The sequence below is a fragment of the Dermacentor andersoni genome, chromosome 9, assembly GCF_023375885.2.
Source record: "Dermacentor andersoni chromosome 9, qqDerAnde1_hic_scaffold, whole genome shotgun sequence".
NCBI classification, from domain to species: Eukaryota; Metazoa; Arthropoda; class Arachnida; order Ixodida; family Ixodidae; genus Dermacentor; species Dermacentor andersoni.
Window position 1 is genome coordinate 16,057,092 of NC_092822.1, and position 20,848 is coordinate 16,077,939.

Sequence of the window (20,848 nt, forward strand, 5' to 3'; positions counted from 1 at the left end):
TTTACACAATTCTCTCCGCAATGCCGCGTCTGCGCAGAGCCCGGTTAAGTCAGGCACATAGTAGGTGGTGGCAGAGCGGCACCATTCAATCCCCCAAACCCTTACCACACCAACGAGCTTTGGGAGACAGCCTTGGCCAGCTCCGACCTCGAGGATCAGCAACGGCTGTTTGTGAGGGCCCAGGACGCGGCCCGAGCTCAAGGCATTCTGGAATGAGGACGCCTCTCCAAAGCTGCATTTACCCAATAAAAACGTTTATTCTCTCTCTCACTCCGCTGTGGAATGGGTGGGGAGGGGGGGCTAACTTGGCCTAGCAGCTGCATCCCGAACGCGCCATTGTCTACTGCGAAAGTGAAGGCGGCGAAGGGAAAGGACCTTGACTGCAGGAGACTTACGTCATTGCGGATTCCATCAGAGCAAAGTAAACGAAAAAGAGGGAAACAAACCAAGCAGCGCGGCATGCATGCTGTGGCATTTTATGCATACTAGCGTAGTGAAGGCACAATGTAGACAACTTCTAGAGCTATTCATGCGACAAAACGGCCTAGCTGCGACCGACTCCGAATTCATGCCGCCACATTGCCGTATACCTGCTCCGAAGTGAGGGAACGATATTAAAGGAGAAGTTCGACTTTCTTTATCGATGATAACAATCAACCTTCTCTCGCCCTAATTGGTGAAAATGGGGCTTTGAAATAAGGTTATGCCATTCTTAATGAAGTTGGTGTCGCTTTGTATTAACTAACTTATTGATAGAAAACACCTAATATTGCCGATTTTGTGCATGCCTGTTGCTATGGCGGCTCTAAAAGAATGGTAATAGGGTCCTAAATAGGTAGTCTTTCTCCGCTATCGACGACCTTTCGCTTGTGGCCCAGCAAGAGAGGGAAAGAGGGAAAGGGGACTGAAAGAGGGGAAGGAAGAAAGAGGTTCATTGTTTGCACTGTTGCACACTCAAGAGTTCATCAATGAGTCAGTCACAGACACTCAGACAGGCTGGTGCATTTCGAGAAACGCACCAGCGCCTTTGTGGCCTTGCACATAGCAGACACACAGATGAAAACATCTTGGGTCCGTGGCCCTGCAAGAAGCGTTAGTGGTTAATGGATTTGGATTCGCAGCCCTGTAGCCGAGCACCGACTGCCCTTTCTCTCGCATGTATTTTCTTTTTCTTTTCATGTCGACAGATGTGGGATACGAGGTGTTCCTACCAGCAGCGAATGATGCTCTCTCGCTGCGCTTCGAGCTGCTGCCGCAGTGGCTGAAGCGACTGGGATACACCACGCACATGGTGGGAAAGGTAAGCTTCGCTGCACTCACAAACGGTGCCGTGTAAGAGGACTTCGTTATCCCCAGGCACCTTAGGCATCAAATCCTCACATATGAGGTTGATAATGTTGTAGAGAAGTTCTCGCCGAGTTCTATACAATCTGTCCAGTCCCACAATATCTCGTAGAATTCTACAGATCACGTCTGATAGATAACGAGAGTGTGGGCTAGTCGCCGCAGATCGAATGATCATCATCGGCCTAAGCCCACTCAATGCTGGACAAAATGTCAGGTTTCGGCCTTGATAGTTAGCCCTGTCTAGCGCCATTTGATTCCTATATGCCTGCAAGTTTTCTAATCTTATCACCACGCCTAATTTTCTGATGCATACATCTACGCTTTCCTTTCTTTGGCCAGCACATAGTTGCTCCAGTAGGCCACTAGCAGTTGTTAAAAAAATATGGGGCTTTACGTGCCAAAACCACGATCTCATTATGAGGAACGCCGTAGTGAGGAACTCCGGATATTTGGACATAGATGTAATGGAAGAATTTCTTACATCCACGGGCCTCAAGCTGTCACCGACCAAATCCGAACTCCTCCTCTACAGACAGTAGAGGCAGGGCGCTAGGAACCTCGAGCCTCTGGAAACGCTGCCAAGCGAAATTGCAACACGAGAAGGGCACCCCATTCCGAGGGTGAACTCCATCAAAATTTTAGGACTTTTAAGCAACGCCAAAGGCTGTAATGCAGAAGCTCTAAACAAGCTAGGCGCGCAGGCGAAAAATATACTAAGATTCATCACTAGAATCGCAAGCAAAAGGGAGGGGGGGGACTCAAGGAGGACAACCTACTCAGGGTCTTCCAAGCTTTCTTCAACAGTCAAATTACTTACACGGCACCATACCTCAAATGGAGCAAAATCGAAAAGAACAAACTCGACATGCTCATCAGTTCCGGCGTCAAAAGAATACTCGTTATTCCACAATCCGCTATCAGGGTAAAACTACTTGAACTCGGAATTCACAATACCACAGACGAATTAATTGAAGCACCATTTATTGCACAGATCTCCAGGCTCTCGTCAACTAAGCCGGGAATTAAGATTCTTGATGAAGCTGGTCTATTCCCTATACAAGACCCGCTCGACAGACACCCCCTGTCTAAATTAGCCCGGGAAGGTATAAACGTAGAGCCCATACCGAGGAACATCCACCCAATATATAACGAAGGTCGCAGAAGAGCGTGGGCTAGAACCATCCTTCGACGAATCGATCCTTACGGGGCAGATGCATTCTTCGTCGACGCCCCCATATATGGCAGCTAAGACAGGTTTGCAATCTCGGTCGCTGACGCGCGCGGAACACTTATCAGCGCCGCGTCAATGTACACTAAACACGCGAATGAGGCGGAGGAACCCGCGACAGCCTTGGCTCTTCAAGCCGCAAAAGGCCCGACCACCATTCTCTCCGACTCGCGCACGGCGGTCAGGGCTTTCTCATCCGCTCTAGTTTCTAAACACACAGCCGGCATCAACAGATCCTTTCGTATTACTGCGGGAGGAGAAACTGGAGGTCATAGCATAGCGTGGTTCCCGGCCCATGTGAAGGATCTGACTAACCAAGTGGTTTGCAACCCTAACGAGCGGGCCAACTGCCTGGCGCGTGAATTCACGAACCGTGCCCGAGCTAACGGTCCGGCTCTCCCGCAGGATTGCCCCTTCAAAGATCATCTTACCACCTTTCACAATATTACGTCGCATTACAGACACAGCAGGACGAAATTCCCTCCCCCCAGCCCGAAACTGAACAGGGCTCAGGCTGTTACTTTCAGGCTCCTACAGACCAGGTCCTACCTCACCCACAGAGAGCTTAGTTGGATAGACCCGAATTTCCCGCAGTCGTGCTCCAAATGCGGTCACGCATGCTGCTCCTTCGACCACATGTTCTGGCTGTGGCCGTACAACGCGGGCTCCGAGCTTCAATACAACTCCAAGTGGGACGCCTCGCTGACGAGCTCGGATTTCACGAACCAACTACAGGCCGTCCAGAGGGCCTGCGACGTCGCGGAGAGTCACCACCTCCCTGTCCCGTTGTAGGCGGAGCCATCAACTTGATTGGGGAGCCTTCGGTTCCCCCCACGGAGCAAGAAATATTTAGGAGTGGAAACTCCGCTGTTTGCGGCGACCAGAAAAGGTCACAAGCCCGCGGATATATTTTCATGCTGGCGGCACCTGGCGGCATGGGAAGAAATTACCGCCGTTTCGGTTGCCGTGGCAACCGGTCGAGCGTGTTGCTCCCGTTCGGCCGCGCGCGCCTGACTTCTACTGAGGGCACTCTCGCGCGCTTCTTTACCGCTTGTAGCCCGAAGAGCAACTGCTGCTACGCTTCAGCCATTTGAGCACAGTAAAAAATAAAACGCGTTTTCCATGACAGCTATAAGATGATACGTAGCTTCTGGTTGTAGCCAGGGCTATCTTGCTCCGTGGCGGGCGGTTTTCGGCTTTTTGCGCTTGCGAAACTGATGGCTATCTCGTTCCTAATCGCTTAAAGGGCGACCGCTTGTTTCTCGCTCTAGTGCTCACAGGGGTGCGCGTAGGAAGGATGCCGCCGTGCATGTGTTTCCGTTCCTTTTCTTTTTTTTTAAGACTCGCGAAAACTAGTTGCCCTAGCTGCTTGGCGATAAGAGGAAGATTAGCGGAAGTTTGCCACACGTGTTGCTTTTTTTCATGGGCACACAACAAAACAGTTTTCTTGAGTGCGCGCACCTACGCTGTTCGATTACGGCGTGCCCGCTGAAGCAAACACCCGTGTCGTCTGCTTGTCGTCTGCTTTGAGCGGGCGCCGCCGGAGTGAGCGCCGGAGCTGCCGGAGCCGCCGAGCCGCCTGCCGGGCGCTGCTCTTTTTTTTTTTTTTTCCGCTGCGGCTTTTACGACGCGCCGCATGGTGCCGCCACTGCATAGGGTAGCGTCGGCGCATGGAGCAATTGTGATTTTATCTGGTCGCCCGCGCTCGCTCGCGCTGACGGGAGTTTCACCTCCTATAAGTCTTACTCCGTGGTTCCCCCCAATCAAGTTCCTCATGACACTCTAATAAAGTTCTTGTCACTGTCACTGTCGCCTAGAGAGATCTAAGCACACGGGTGTTTTCAGCAGCAGTTTTCTATGCGCGACATGAAGCGCCAACGCGACCGCGCAGAAATAACCGATAGAGCAAGAATACTCGACCTGTGTTGGTCTTTGCTTGATGGTTACGTTTGTAGATTAAGCCATCACTATATCTTCATTTAACCTTCTACCCTTCATAAGAGGAAGCTTTAGCACGGGGCCAACTCTGAATCCCTTGTTAAAATAGATGTAAAACGCAGAAATACGTTGACAATACAACCGCTGGACCGATTTGAATGAAAGTAATGGCATTTGAGAGATAAGGTTAAATTATAGTTACGTTTTTAAGTAGAACCTAGATTCAGGGCCTCGAAATTTCTTGACGGTTAGTGGAAATCGGTTAGCTTTAAACAAAGCAGAAGCGCGAAGATTGTAAATTCATAGCTGTACTCGAAAAGCTGATATTGCAGTCCTGTAAATTGCACTTCTTAGTGCACATCGAGCGCATGAATCTGATATAAAAACTTACAATTCACCTAAACTTGTTACAATGTTAGGATTGTTTGTAAACGTCCGACTTACAAATAACTAGTATATTTCATAGCATTGTCTAATACATAAAACCGTGTCTGCCTTAGTTGTACTATTAAAGGCAGCTTGCAAAATTGCGATATCATTTTTATTACTTAGCTACATAAGTGTAAACTTGGCATTTTTTTTCTATATTCAATAATCTTCGTGAAAAAGAAACAATTGACGGCCTGAATAAAAAATTATGTATCCTGCTGTCACTAGATTGTAGCCTTTTCTTTTTAATGCAATAAACCGCATAAAAATTGGTGCCGTGGTTGCCGAGAAAAACTATTCTTCCGTTCCGATTCTACGATTTGAATGACCTGCGTGGTCATTTAATTCGTAGAACAGAGGAGGCGAAACAACCTTCATGCGAAATGACCTTCAACGACCTTCATGGCTGCGGTGTTCTGATGATGAGCAGGGGGCTGTGTCGGCCGCGTTGTGAGAAAGGCAGAATGCAAAAACGCTCGCGTACCTAGCTTTAGGTTCACGTTAAAGAAGCCCAATTACTTGAAACTATAACCGGTGGAGTCCTTAACTACAATGTGTCTCGTAGCCCTCCATCGTTACTTTGGTGCGTCAAAAACCTCCCTCTACTTCCTTCATGAATCGCCATCTCATCTGGAGTAGCCTGTCGGTAGGCTAAACTCTCCAGAAACCACTGCCCTTTCTTTCTATTTCTATACCCCGTAATCTTATGTGATTACATGGCATGCCAAAACACAGTTTTTTTATCTTAAAGTCAAACAGAATACCACCTAACATAACTTCAACAGTAATTCATACACTTGTCTATCTTTTAGCCTTGGCGTCTATCTTTCGTGATCAAAATCAGAATCAAGTTAGTATTTCATCTCCGGCTTCGATGAGTGTACTCGTTTATTGATTGCAGAGGCTGAGTGTCACTCGTAACCCCTTGTCCCCTCATCAGCCCCTTTGACATTACTTCAGTTTTCTGCACATATGCCTTCGAACCTGCCCTCAGGCTTGCCTCCTCACGTGATTTCGCTTTTCAGGTAGCCCCGTTAGCAATACACGGTAAAACTATGCAACTAAACAGACGGTGCTGCCCGTTACGCAGTGGCACTTGGGGTACAAGAGTCTCGAGCACACACCGACCTGGCGTGGCTTCGACACGTTCTTCGGCTACTACAACGAGGACGTCCATTATTTCAACCACACAAATGAATATGTGAGTAGGCGCTTTGAACTAAGAACGCCTTCTGATGGAAGACGATAGCCCAAAGTAGGGACACCAAAAATGAAGCTCGACTTCATTTGGTGGTCTCGTTAACAGATATTTATTATAAATATCGTGCCTTTCTATAACGATACTAGTTAAGAGTTGGTGCGCACGTCGTCCATGTCTTCCTTCCTTGCCCATGCGCTTGTCGCGCCACCCACATCATGCCTCGATTGGAGAATCAGTCTTCACGTCTCTGACTGGACTCTACTTAGAGACCAGGCCATGTACATGTAGCTCTCGAAATTGCTTCCTCATTACCGAGCATAACGCATCTACACGTAAACATCTACTCCTCGAGACGTCGGGTCTCGTAATATCAGTGTATCTATCGTACATTTCTCATCTCCTTGAATGGGTAACTGCATAAGTCCTACACCTGCCGCGGCTCTACCGACACGTGTAGCAGCATCTTCTGCGTGCCTCATGCATTCAATAACAATATATATATATATATATATATATATATATATATATATATATATATATATATATATATATATATATATATATATATATATATATATATATACAGCCGAGTGATTCATTGTCTGCATGCACAGTTGTATTTCTAGGTAGGCAAATCATCGACCTGATGCACCAACGGTGAAGTGCTCCGGAAGTAGGCGAGAAGTTTAGCTCTACAGTACCAAGTTTTCTTTTTACCTACCCTAGTCGCGCTATAGACCTACGTGTAGTACACGAGAAAGATGCGATTGCCATCATCGGGTCCTGCCTGCTAAAAGACTCAAGTTGTGCTCACTGCTTCAGTGTAAGCCAGCAAAACTGAGTTGTGGTCACTCCCCTCACGAACGGGCCGCGTAGGACGTTAAAAGAATAACAAACGAATGCAACGCTTCATTCAGGCAAGAACGTTTATTTCATTTTAGCTGCAAAACAGCGATATGCGTCAACGATTGTCTCAGGAGATGTCTGTGCGTTAAGTACATCTAGTCCTCGTGTCATTTTAAGGTGCACTTCCTTCTCTGTTGTCTCAGTTTCTGCTGTGATCATTTCTCCTGTTTAAACTTTTTGCGGGATGTTCCTTTTGTCTTCGTAATGTCCTATTATATGTGATATATTTATGTTTATTATGTGTAATGTTGTGGCGATCTCTCTTAGTGCCAGCATCTCCTTATTTAGTCACGTCCTTCAAAAGTGAGAGGCATGGTGTGTCGACTTTATGCCATGTTACGGAACCGTCCAACGTATCCAATGAACATTAAAAGGCTCCTGAACCACCCTTCGGGCTTGATGAAAAACATAATCCGCTGACAGCACACGCTGCTGCGCACATTTCAGTCAAATTTTACAGTTGTGAGAGGCGCATGGAGCTCGCAAGCGGAATCTGAAGTTATCCGTACGGTACTGATAACGAACAGCAATGTGGCTGGCCTGTTATGATGTGCATTTGTCTGCAAGGTTATTTTTGTAGTTGTCATCGTACACCAGTTTTCTACAAATACGATAAGCTGACAGTTTTGCACAGTGTCGTATTGGCCGTTCACGTGGATGCATGCGAAATCGCCCCTCTAGATTCACAACGTTCTGCATCTTCAATCCAAGGACAAGACTAAATTTTATGGCACCATCTTGTACTAAAAGTCAAATAATTTTGTCTGACAGCAATGGTGCCGTCTTTTGCTAGGCCTAACAGCATCAGAACAGACAGCTAAACTAGGGAATAGCAACAAAGCCCTGCTAATCGAATTTCGTCCTCACAGTGATATGACAGCTACCACTGTTTTTCGATCGCTTTCGTTACCCTTGCCATGAACTTCAATGGTGCGAAACGCTGCAAAATCTCGAGTTTCTCTTTTCAACAGAAGCCTGCTCCTCACTCCTTTCTCGCCGTTTTGTTTCGTAATATAGCAGAAGCCCATACACTGCTTCTATTGGCCAATAAATTACATCAATAAAGAAGGGTGCTTAAATCGATACGTTTCTTCCTACTGTTACTTTGTATATTTATTGACAACTTCCCATTCTAGCACGCACACTCTCGTTAGTTGAGTGAAATACCGCACTCACAAGGTGCACCAGACTGCAAAAACCAAATAAACGCTTCGCTGCAACTCGGACCTCCAGCCGGACTGCACCGACGCGAAGCGTCTCTTCTGTGTCGGTTATGGTTGGGAGTTGCCTTCACGAAAGCTTATTCAGCACTAATTGCACATGATGTCTCCGGCTGCGAGGAGAACAATGACCACCTATTGTGTCAGTGTCCTCAACTTGAAGCACGAAGCCATAGGTCGAACACATTCGGCAAACTAGGCATGGTGCTCTGGCAGCAACTGTGAATTTCGCGACCGGACGCAAGGGGAACTGACAATCGCGACTCAATCTCGCGCGCCATATATGCAGGAAAGCGGGGAGGTAGCGCGGGAGAGAGGGGGTGGCTTCCATTACAGCAACAAGTTGCGTACATTGCAGGGCGGCGCGCGATCTCATAAGGGATCTCTGCAGACGGCTCATACCTTTGTGCTCGCTGTGTTCTGGCCGCTCTTGCGTTGAAGCGACGGACGGCACGAAGGTCCGTTCGCTCGCTGCTGGTACCGAGCTTGCTCACATCAGCGCTTGGACAGCGAGTGTCCGCGCTCATCGAGTGTTATGTGTTCATGTTTGCTTCTGCGAGCAGACACCGTGCTGGTTAATTCATTTAGTACGTCAACGTTCCAAATTTATACGGCTGATAAAACCACTATCATTACTTTGTATAGCTGTCTATTAATTTGCTATCGCAGTCAATGCTTCCCCTTTCGGGCGAAACTGCGAGTTTTTGCAATTCTCCCCCCACTAAATGCTGCCGCGCGGTCGGGATCGAACCAGCTAATTCGAGCTCAGCAGCGCAACACCATGCCCACTAAGCTACAGCGGTGGGTCATCTGAATGATTAGGAGATGAGTGTAGCGCAAGGCAAAGTATCAGACAGCAAACCAGTGGAGTGCGCTTAGTGCTCTTCACAAGTGGGAGTCATATATACGAACAGTCTAAGCAACAGTGTAGTTGTGGAGTATTTATCCTTAGCTGTGCCACACGTGCAGCGTTTGTGCACACACACACCTTGAGCAAGGAAGGAAGGAAGAAAAAAGTGGAGAAGGAAAGGCGGGAGGTTAACCAGTCTAGCTCAACCGGTTTGCTACCCTACACATGGGAGCGGGATGGGGGGGGATGTGTTGTGCTATGCGCCTGAGCAAAGAACGTATTGTGGTATCATAGGCCAGACCACCGATTAATGGTACATGTCGACGCAGAACGGACACTGCGGCTTGGACTTTTGGCGCAACGTCGGTCATTCAACGCAAGCTGCCACCGACCTCAACGGCACCTACTCGACGAACGCGTTCACTGACGAGGCCAAGCGAATCATCGCCGAACATGACGTTCGAAAGGTGAACCTACAGTTCGGAGCTTTCCTTTTTTCCAGCAAATCACAAAAAGGCAAAAGAATCGCATGAAGACAGAGACTTGTATTGATCGCTAGTAGACGACTAAAAGAGGTCACACCCGGAGCCGACGTTTTGACGAGGGCAATTCCCGAAGACATGTCCTTTTGTCACACGGCGCCAACGAGTTCAAGCCCCCTTGTAGAAACGTTGACTCTGAGTTGAGGCTTCAGTTGTTCGCCGACTGTTCATCAGTACGTGAGAAAAGCGGTTCAGTGCGTCTTCAACTTGTTCGCGGCCTCTCAATGCATGGCTTCAAAGTAAACAATAGTAAGATGCGCTGTTGGAATAGTTGCTGTGCATTTTTGGTGGTGAAAAACGAATACGAATAACAGGGACAAAAAAGGACCTTTGTGATGTGTTATTTCGGGCTCCTTTTCAACTTTCAAACTTATGCCGCAATGCGGTCCAGGACCCATACGTGACAAGCCTCATGAGTAAGTAAAGGTTGTGATTGGACATTGCAGTAGTGGTGGTCTCAATATCACACAGGTCGTCATCGTAAGTAGCAGGAGTCTAAACGCCAAACAAAAAGATGCTCTTATGGAAGAGTCTTGTATGTACCTCCGCAGACTGGAGAGAGATGATGCTTTCAAATAAAAACCCAGGAATATCAGCAAGGCATGCAACTCGAGGTGTATGTAGTAATATCCAAAAAGTGATAGGAGGCTATGCTTAGCTGTAAATTGATTTAAAAACGAGTTTGTAAAATGGCCCTTGCTCGAAATCGAGTCAAACGATTATAGCATCTGAAATACAGACACGCATAGGCTAACATGGACGCAGGAAAAGCGTTACAAGAAGCACATAATGAAAGAACAAACATCACAAAGCGTTCTCTTCCTTTTTTTTTTCGTTTTCCTTCAAACATTTGGCGGCAAGTGCTGAAGCAAATGACATCACCTATTGTTGTTATTCTACAGCCCCTGTTCCTATACATGAGCCACGAAGCCGGTCACACCGCTTGCAGCTACTGCACCGCAGAGGCGCCCAAGGAGAACGTGGACCACTTCACGTACATCGCAAACTACAACAGAACTGTTTTGGCGGGTGAGTTTTTTTTTTTTTTTTTTCTAACCATGGAGGATATTTCTTTTGGCGCGATATCGTGCGTGAGCACCCTCACTACAGAACATCCAGTAACGTTACAGTGGTCGTTCTACCAACTGAGCTATACACCTCTTTATGGAGCACAGAGGAAGGAAAAAAATTTAGGAGAGGCCCTGTCCTGTTCACGCGCTAGGAGAAAAGTGTGGATGAAATCACGCGGTATTTCTTGCTGTAGCGCCCATGTTTGTCGGGGCGCAAAGGCGGTTTTGTCATGGTGTTGCCTGCTCACGTGTGTGCTGCTCCGTACGTAGATCTAGTACCATGGTAAAGGGTGCCGTATGTGCAGGCTTGCGTTAGCCTCCGTGATGTGTGCCGCCGTATTAGCTAGAACATGTTCTCCCGGTTGCTGTTGTGGCCAGGTGGGACTAGAAAAGTAAAAAGCGTGAAACGAGCGCGGGTAACACGTATACATCACATACCACGCCGCGAACGAAAAGACATCTGGGAATTCTAGGACTCGGGCCTGCCAGATCTTACCTGAGCAGAATTTTACTAAACTTGTTGCCACCACCATCTGGGAATATGTTTCCCGTCATCGGTGGGTTCCTGCTAAAATGTCATCACAGACTGAAACCGCTGTGCTTCAGAGTACGTACGGTAAACGCCTTGCAGGTCAGTGGCCGCTGTGCATTGTTCCTGCTTTTGGCAGTGGACGATGCATTAGTGAGACGTGCGCAAAATAGTGATGCGGAAGGATTGGAAAGAAGCGTATGCTGCGAGTAACTGAGGGACGAACCCTCCTCACCGCAGCTATATTATCTGTACGCCGGAAGGGCGCAAGGGAGTTAAGCTTGGCGGGCATGGTGCAAAAGTGAATCAGGCGCGACAGAAGAACGTACGCATTCGCGCACATCAAACCGCTCATGGTCGCACGTGGGCCAGGTCAACGATCTAGCCGCACGCATACGCGCGTACTATTCGGATACCGCAGAACTTCCTTTCCGTGAAGCTTCACTAACGGTGACAACAATATACACCGTATCGCAGTCAGCGCATTTAAACGCGTAGCGACGTTCTCTTCTGCTAGTTGCCTCCTCCTCGGCGCGCTATGGCTCGTCACATCTCCGTGGTGCGCAGCCGCCCGAAATGCGTCCAATAAAGCAGAATAATTCCTCAAGCCACGACCAGCATACGTGTCGGCTCTCAAAAACTGCACATGGGCTAGCCGTAGGCAAACGTAGTGGAGGACCGATCCTCACAGTCTAATTGCTTGCTGCTTGCAACGGCTTGCAATAACTGCTCGCAACGCTAGAGCAGAATACTCGGACGAGATAACTCGGGCAACGTCGCCGCGACGGTGTGCACCGCGATTAGATCTGTTGGTCGGATCACTACGGCGCCCGCACTTCCGCGCAGCCCGGCGTGGTTTCGCACCGAACGTGATGACGATTGATGGGGTTTTGTGGCGCAATGGCCACGGAAGGCAAAAGAGCGCCATACAGTGAGATGGTGTATTCGGCGTAGTGGTCAATGTCAGGTGGTACACGTAACGCGGCTGTAAAGTTGCCTCAAAACATTCGCCGTAAAAGGCGTAAAATACACGTTTAAATAACGCTGTCACAGTGATGCACGGGGCGTATACTGACATGTTACACGTAAAAAAAAAAGATATGCCATGAAGAGGTGATACACTAAAATGTGAGCTATCAGAAACTCTACTGCCTCATCAGGGCCCTTCGAGAGTAACGGCCTGGAGGCGTGCGCTGTACCAAACGCTACCCCCGCAACAGCGGCTAATCAAGAGAGGCCGCGCTACGAATTCTTAGGGCTGATAACCTGTAACAAGCCGATTTCACTGAAAAAAACTCTAATACAGTTTTCGTGTTGAACAGTGGTTCCTTACCAAGAAACATTGCTGGATGCAGAGGGAAACGTTGTCTGTAAGCCAGAGGGAAGTGGTTTTTTTTTTTTCTTTCAGCGTCTGTTCCTTGGCACTCCAATAAGACGTGGATGTCGGTCAACCTCTCACTACATTACATCGGTTGACAAGTGGGTGTGTGTGTGCCGTACGTGTGTCGTATTGATCGGCCGAGTTAAGGGGACATTGACCTTTCGTGATTTTCTTGTTGATGGTGTCGGAGTTGTCGGACGATCTCGCCGCTGCCACCAGTTGTAAGGGTTAAAATTAAATTATGGGGTTTTACGTGCCAAAACCACTTTCTGATAATGAGGCCCGTCGTAGTGGAGGACTCCGGAAATTTCGACCGCCTGGGGTTCTTTAGCGTGCACCTAAATCTAAGTACACGGGTGTTTTCGCATTTCGCCCCCATCGAAATGCAGCCGCTGTGGCCGGGATTCGGTCCCGCGACCTCGTGCTCAGCAGCCCAACACCATAGCCACTGAGCAACCACGGCGGGTCAGTTGTAAGGGTTGTAAGAGTTGGAGGTCGTATGGAGGAACTTGGGAGGAACTAGGCGTACAGGGTTTATTTACATATTTTTACATTAGAACAAGAGATACATTCGACAGTCTAGCGTGACTCCCAAATGGAGCCCGCAAGACGAAGCATAGAGCATGCGAGCATGAAGCTCCAAACACACTGCTTGTCGAGCACGAGCACACAGCTCACGAGCACACCCTAGCACCCAACAAACAGCTGTTTATAAACACTCCGTGCTCCCTAGATCTCTAGGTGAAGGAAACATTCGATTAGTCACCGTAGCCGAGCCGCCTTTGAGCGCGAGGGCTTACACACGCACATACGCACTGGTTTCACTGCCCCCACCGAGGTGAGACGGGCTTCGCAGAACTCGGGGCTTACGTCTTGACCAAAGGAGGCGCCTCTTATTTCCCCAAGCTGACATTCGCAGCGTGGCCGCCGGTTCTCCATTGTCTTGCGTCCTGAAAGGCGCGTGGGACGTTGCTGCCAGATACATTCCCTCGGGAACTCCCCCGCTCACGGAAGACCAGGTGGGCGGTGGCGTGTTCCGTGACAAAGCCTGGTTCGTCGAACTAATCTCGGCAATCCCGCGATGAAGAGTCGCGGACGCGGCGTATTGTCCTCCGCACACAGCAGACTTAGTGGCGCCGTTTGGCTAGAGAATGACGGTGGCTTTGCAGGAAATGTCGACGCCGCTGTCGCACCTGGCTCGCAAAACTTTGCATGTTGGCACCTCAGCAGGCCGTTCTTAACAATGGCTGGATGAATAACTTTGGTTTGATTAGGCGAAGCTTGTTAGATGTTTCAACATCCCAGAGGTGTTGCCCACAGCTTTTCAGTTTTCTCCGCAGGTAATATTTCAAAGCTATTGCCACGACAGCTACAAGAGTGTTGCGAGTTCTCTTTACTATGAATGTAGCTAGTTTATCGGCAAACACATAACATCCCTATGGCCAGCAACCCAGCTTATCACGGTACGTTGTTCAGCTGCATAGCTAGGGCACAGAAGCGAAGAAAGTTCAAGTACTGCAGGATTTCTGTTCTTTAGTAGAGATATTAAAGCCTTAGCTACGCTTAATGAGTCTGCAAATATAATTACCTTCTGTAAATTGAGTTGCATAATGTGCTTTGCAGTCGCAAATGACGCACAGGCATCAACCGTAAAGATGCTGGTTGTAGCGTGTACGACATCTGATTCCAAAACTGGTGGTCCAACTGCGGTGTAGGACACGCCCGCATGTGACTTTCATGCATCTGTGCAAAATTCCATGCATGAGTACTTCGCCTGCCGTTCTAGAAAGAGCACTCGAACGTGTTCGTGTGGAGCGCACTTCGAGGCTTCTACAAATGACGTGTCACATTCTACAATCTCCCAGTGCCGTGGCGGTAACGTCCTTGCTGGAGTAAATGCGTTAGTGACATTGTTTTGAGTTAATACTTTTTCGGGCTGTAGTTTAGACAGTGAGAAAAACGTTAACGGGCGCCAGAGGGATTTGCACAGCTTACATGCTGACTGCACATTCAAAGAACTCAAGACACTCCCCCGCCATACCCCTCGCATACCCGTCCATGCACACGCACCTTCCGCTCGTTAAATAAAAAAAATGTGTTAGAAGCCAATTATAGTTTCCTCATTAACTCAGTACATCCGACTGCTTCTCACGCATGCGTCGAAGCATTTCCGGTGCACGCGTATGCGGCTGCATGCGAAAATCGTGTGACGCAGGCCCGCCTGTGCATTGGACCGGCGGGCACATTTGCGAATACGTCACTGCGTTTGCAGCGCTGAAGAGCAAGGACGCAAAAGTAGCACATCATGTTTCCTTCTGCGCGTCACTGTTCCCGAGCGCCGCATGAGCCATTTGTCACCAACTAACCCAGACAGCGCCTGCACTTCAAAAGATACGCGTGCAGCTTGTGGGGATGTGGGGATGCGCGACTCTCACGCCTCCCCTGATGTGTTGTTTTCTCCCATAGCTCCCGTCTCCTGTAATCCGGCTTCGCCGCGTGGCTTTACTGCGGCGGTCGGAATGCTTGCAGGGTAGTACGAGAGATGGCGCAAGTGTTGCTCTGCTAACGCCACCTAACGGCGGAGTTACTAGGGCGCAAAAATGAGAAAGCTCTTCCTCTTTAGCTCGGGTTCGGCGAGCGGCGCGGACGCTCGGCGCGCGCGCGCCGATCCATGCTTCTGCGAGACCGTCTCGCGAAGCCTACCCCGGAATGGACGAACACGACCATTCGAACGCGCCACCGTTCGCGTGACCGTACGCGCGAGCGACCAGGCGTTGGTGTCCAGCATGGGGCGAACATATTCGCTCGTTATCCGGTCACGGTGAGCCGGACTTCTGCGATTTGTGGCGCGCCCATCGGCATGTTTTGTGGATGGCAACTCGGCTAGCAGGCATGGTCTACGAAAGGTGCAATAAATGCCCTTGTGATTGTTTGCACTACTGTGTTGTCGTTCCTTTGTCCCAAGAGCACGGGTGAGAATCCCACAAGCTGCACTGTAAACACTTGCTAATTTGGACCCTGCACGACGTCAAATTGAAGAACGACCTATGAGCTGAAATAGCTGAAACGGGCGCCACGGTTGAAGGTGTTCGCTTGCGGGTATCTCTGGCTTTCGAAACGTACTTTTGCAGCCGAAAAAGAAGCATGTTAAATTCACAGTAATTCGCAATGGCACCGCTACCGCTGAGTGCCGGCGCTCGAAAGTAAGGCTGTCCCCACATAGCATTGCTAATAGCGCAGTGGCGAAGCTGATAAATTGCTCCCAGTTCTATGTTCCTCCTCGCCGCTAGAAAGGGCTATAGGTTATTTATTTATTTATTTATTTATTTATTTATTTATTTATTTATTTATTTAAGATGCTGACAATGCCATTACAGCGCTACACTGAATGGGAGTTTGAAGTTTATTACGATTTTGACAATACAAGATTGTCATGACGCCGGAGCAACAAGCGAGATTATACACGCCTGACTAGGCCCCTGGCGCCACGAACACAGCAAACAGTGCAATATATATATATATATATATATATATATATATATATATATATATATACACATATATACATACTTATATATACATGTATATATACGAATGACACAATTATTCATAGAATAAATCAATCCAGCACAATAAGTATAAATAATCCACATGAAGAAATAAAGTAGGTACAGAAAGATGCAGAAAGCCAAAAGCCAAATGGAAAAAAAGAAAGTCTTGCAACGCATGAAATTGCATATCGGTCGAAAAAGGGAAAAATCAATTAGAAAAAACAGGTGTCAATTGTCGAGGAAATACAGTTTCTATTTCTTTCTGAATGTTGAAATGGTTGAGGAATCTTGCATGATATCAAATAAAGCATGCTCATCATTAAGTAAATTAGGAACCTGCCACTGTAAAAGCTGATTGCCGTAGTTTGTTCTGCTTTTTACCTTAATAAGGTTCCTAGATCTTAAGGTGTAATTACTTGTGGTATTAGTGTATATAGAGAAAAAGTTCTCACGATTACTTATGAATTCGAAAAATGCTTTTTCGGATAACTTTTGTTTATATAGACTAGTGACACTCAAAATGCTGTCCTGGTGAAAGTACTCAGAGGTATGTTCGTACATCGATAGGTTATGAATAATATGAACACACTTTTTCTGCATTCGGAATAGAGTTTCCAAGTTAGCTTTAGAAGTGACGCCCCAGATAAGTAGAGAATAGTGCAATGCAGAATGAATAGTAGAAAAGTACAACTGACGTTTAAGTTTTAAAAGTAACAGCGTGCGATGCTTATTCAGCATACCTATTAATTGTGCTATGCCACGTCTAATATAACTTACGTGATGCGTCCACTGTAGATTTTCATGAAGGAGTAAATAGCGTGTTCAAAATGGCAGTCTTGAATGAAGTATAATCAGGCGGTGAGGTGATTAAGTTCAGTGGACGTCTTCGTCATGAACGAATGGTAGTACAGGTTGGTCTGGCAGAATGGCAGTTGAACTTTTAAACGACGGCAAACAGGAGATAAAACGCAGGAAGGTGGAAAAACAAGGTGTGCTTCAGCTCAAAGGTGGTAGGGAAGCCGTTATGAAAAAGACATAAATGGGCTAGTTTTCGTCTGTTAGGAAATATAAGGAGATCAAGAGATGATTTTCTTGCAGTAAGACTGGCGGTACGAGAATAGCTGGCAACAATAAACCGAAATGAACGATTCCGGATGGATTCGAGTGTGGATACCTGTGTAAAGGTGTGGGGGTCCCAGCTGAAGAAGCGCACTAGATTTTTGGTCTGAATAATGTTTTCAAAAAGAAGCAGCTTGAGGGAAAGGGGCGTTAAAGAAAAATTCCGAACCGGAATACCGAGAATGTGGTTGGCACTGCTAATCACGTTGTTAATTTGCGTACTTCATGAGATATTGTTGTCCATGTGGACACCTAGATACTTGTATGAACTGACAGAGGACAACTCAAAATTTGTGATCGAATAAACAGGGGTAGCACCGTGAGTAGTGTTTCGGTAGATTGTCATTATTTTGCATTTTTGTCATTAAAAAGAGATTAGGCTACCACGACATATGAGAACAAAGACTGTCATTAGGATTCAAACAAATCAAAGGGGTCACTGGATGGTGGCGACTCCAGGTGACCAACAGTGACCAAACAAGGGAAACAACCAGCACTCAATGTCTCGGCAAGGATCGAAACGTTGGTTGCGGGGTCAGGCTTCATTTGTTCGCCGTCTACTACTCGGAGAAAGAGGGCGCATCACTATACAGATGAGTGTCGTGTAGTGTTGGCGAAGATTCGAGACAGCTGTGTGAATATAGCGCAGACTTCAAGCTCAGTCTTTCGGAAAAGCTCAGTAAACAATTAAGGTTAGAGAAAGGCTAAGCAGTACTGAAGTTACTGCGCAGCAATGCTCGAGCGCTGTTGAAGGGTGGGTACTGCACTAGCAAATGTCTACGCGTTCCGCTGCAGGTTCCACAAGTTGGGCAGCGAAAGGCCCGGCACTTGGCCTAGCGAGCGTGCGCGGGATTTGACACGTTAGCGGATCTAACAAATAGTAAACAAGAGCATGCACACTACTACAGCACAGTTACGAGAGGTAAAACTGCTGAAGTTGCTCGCTTTAGACGACTATGTGGTCGTTACAACAAGTGAAGTGTGTGCAGAAAATGGTCAAGAAGCGGAACAAGAAGATAAATATGGCTGAATAAAACGGGTGTACAGCGCTGGACAACGGGACGTGACTAAGACGTCGAAGCGCTGCTGCTTATAAGATGCTTAAGCGCTGTCTGTCTCAGTCACGTCCCGTTGTCCAGCGCTGTCACTCGTTTTCTTCAGACAACTAAAAACCACCCCAAGTTAGCACAGTATTGCAAAGAAATATGGACGACGGCGGGCAGACAGATTGAGCCACCCTGAATGTGCGCACGTTCTCTTTGCAGGCGCTTACGAGGTCATGGACCGTTCCGTCGGGGAACTGTTGGCCGCGCTGCAGTCTCGCGGCATGCTCGCCGACAGCCTGGTGGTGTTCACCAGCGATAACGGCGGCGCGCCACTGGCCTCGTCAGCCTTCGAGTACACCAACGCTGGCTCCAACTGGCCCCTCCGCGGGGTCAAGCAGGAAGTGTGGGAAGGGGGCGTGCGGACGCCGGCGGTGCTGTGGTCCGGACGCCTCAGTGGAAGCTTGCCCCGAGCCCCGTCGCAGCAAGTGGTGCACATCTCCGACTGGGCGCCCACGCTATACGCAGCCGCAGGTATCGCGTATACAGCGCACGAACTTGGCGAAATGCCATCGCCGTCATCGTCACCGCGTGCTGCGGAACGAAGACCTCTCCTCTGTTTACCCATGTCTTGTGTTTGCTGACGCAGGACATGGGTAATTCTATTAACCCCAAACTTCATAATATCATCCCACCCAGCAGATGCCCCCGCTGCGTTTCCTTGCTCTGGGCAACCACTGTGCTACTGAAAGACAACACCGGTTATCTGCCCAAAGCATTACAGAACATGATCGCCTCCGCCGTCGCCTCTTTAGGTTGTAATTGTACTGCTACTGCACGATGTCTTTTACGAGGTTCTTTTATGACGGTATACAGAGAACGAAACCTTCGTGTCTAGGCGGTTTGTTTGAAGTTACACTGAGGCACTTCATAACATCGCAAATAACCCGCCTCAGAAACGCATTACTCCTCTTTACCAGTAGAAGAGAGCTTTATTATTCGCAGTTTTATAAAAGGTGGCCTCCACAATCCACAAGTGTCGTGAGCTTGCCAAGGTAACCTTCTCGTATCCAAGAAATAGCGACGGAGGCACTGCGCAAGCGCGCTGAAGGAGGCTCAGCTTTGTTTCTTCAGTGCTCACGATAAGTAGCATCCATAGAGTTCCATACAATACTTACTACAGGAAACTATGGCGCTGCGATCGTTCAGCCACCATAGGAATGATGGGTAGCACACGGATTTGCCTGATGTTCTTCCCGGTGGCTTCAGTTGTTCTTGTGTTCTTGTGGCTTCGCTTATTATCCATTCTCAGCCTTCATTAGGCTACATTTTGAAACAATCTATACCTTTCTTTTAAAACAATGCAGAGCGCAATAGGACTCTGTGAACACGCATCCTAATTCCAATGGTTACGCTTGTCCATGCATCCGTGGCGTAATGACTTCAATATCGTGCTTCTGAGCTAAATTCTGCAATCCTGCCATCGGACAATTTTAATAATGCTTCATTAATTATGTACAGCGCAATATTTTCATGAAAATGATGAGTTTCTAAAGTCACCAAGCCGTTTAAAGCCAGACGCACGAAGTTTAGGCACATCCCTATGCTACTAATTAATTCCGTTCTTGCTGAACCGCCATGCTTGCACCTCCCGTAGACACTAGCGCTACAGTTCCCTCTAGTAACTATGAAACTCAATGGTTGCGTCCATTAACGTATGGCACATTCGACTGGCCGCCTTTTAGAGCTCTAGAACATTCGCGTGGCGCTGTTTATATTTGGCTGGTTGAAATCGAGTTCTCGGCACATATTCGCCTGGTTCATTCGCCTGGTTCATCTAGACGCACGAAGTTTAGGCACATCCCTATGCTACTAATTAATTCCGTTCTTGCTGAACCGCCATGCTTGCACCTCCCGTAGACACTAGCGCTACAGTTCCCTCTAGTAACTATGAAACTCAATGGTTGCGTCCATTAACGTATGGCACATTCGACTGGCCGCCTTTTAGAGCTCTAGAACATTCGCGTGGCGCTGTTTATATTTGGCTGGTTGAAATCGAGTTCTCGGCACATATTCGCCTGGTTCATTCGCCTGGTTCATCTCCGGCTTAGAGCGCTCGGAGGCATTCCCACATTTACCCTTTCAGAGCGCGACCGAGACATGACGGAGAATAGATAATGTGGCTGCTCCGATGGCTCTGGGAGCTGGGCAGTCCAGCTGGGACAAGCCCTTTCTGGCGTCCAGTCGCGAGAGAGCTCCGCATCGATCCAAGCTGAGTCGGAATTCCGTAGAGAACAGTAGAACATACCATTACTTGTACAGCTCAGGCAGCTTGCCCTTCCCCGCACATTTTTCATATTGGCTCATTCTATGCCCTCTAGCCGGCCTCAGTTCACATAGCAGAGAAACGGTCCTTGCAAAGAAAACTACATCGGCACTCGCCAGGAGTCACCTAAGCAGCCAGGTGCCTTCATCTGCCCATCCATGCTCACTG

The 20,848-nt window shown here is 48.1% G+C and overlaps 1 protein-coding gene across 1 annotated transcript in view; it reads left to right on the forward strand.

Annotated features, from left to right (window-relative positions):
- Positions 1–20,848, forward strand: part of LOC126527090 (calcium-activated chloride channel regulator 1-like) — a 108,392-nt gene that overhangs the window by 70,415 nt on the left and 17,129 nt on the right. Inside the window, exons 14-18 of the mRNA XM_055068550.1 lie at positions 1,188–1,300; positions 6,033–6,143; positions 9,449–9,586; positions 10,564–10,690; positions 18,577–18,888. Of these exons, the coding sequence (XP_054924525.1) occupies positions 1,188–1,300; positions 6,033–6,143; positions 9,449–9,586; positions 10,564–10,690; positions 18,577–18,888 (801 nt within the window). The remainder of the gene's footprint in view (positions 1–1,187; positions 1,301–6,032; positions 6,144–9,448; positions 9,587–10,563; positions 10,691–18,576; positions 18,889–20,848) is intronic.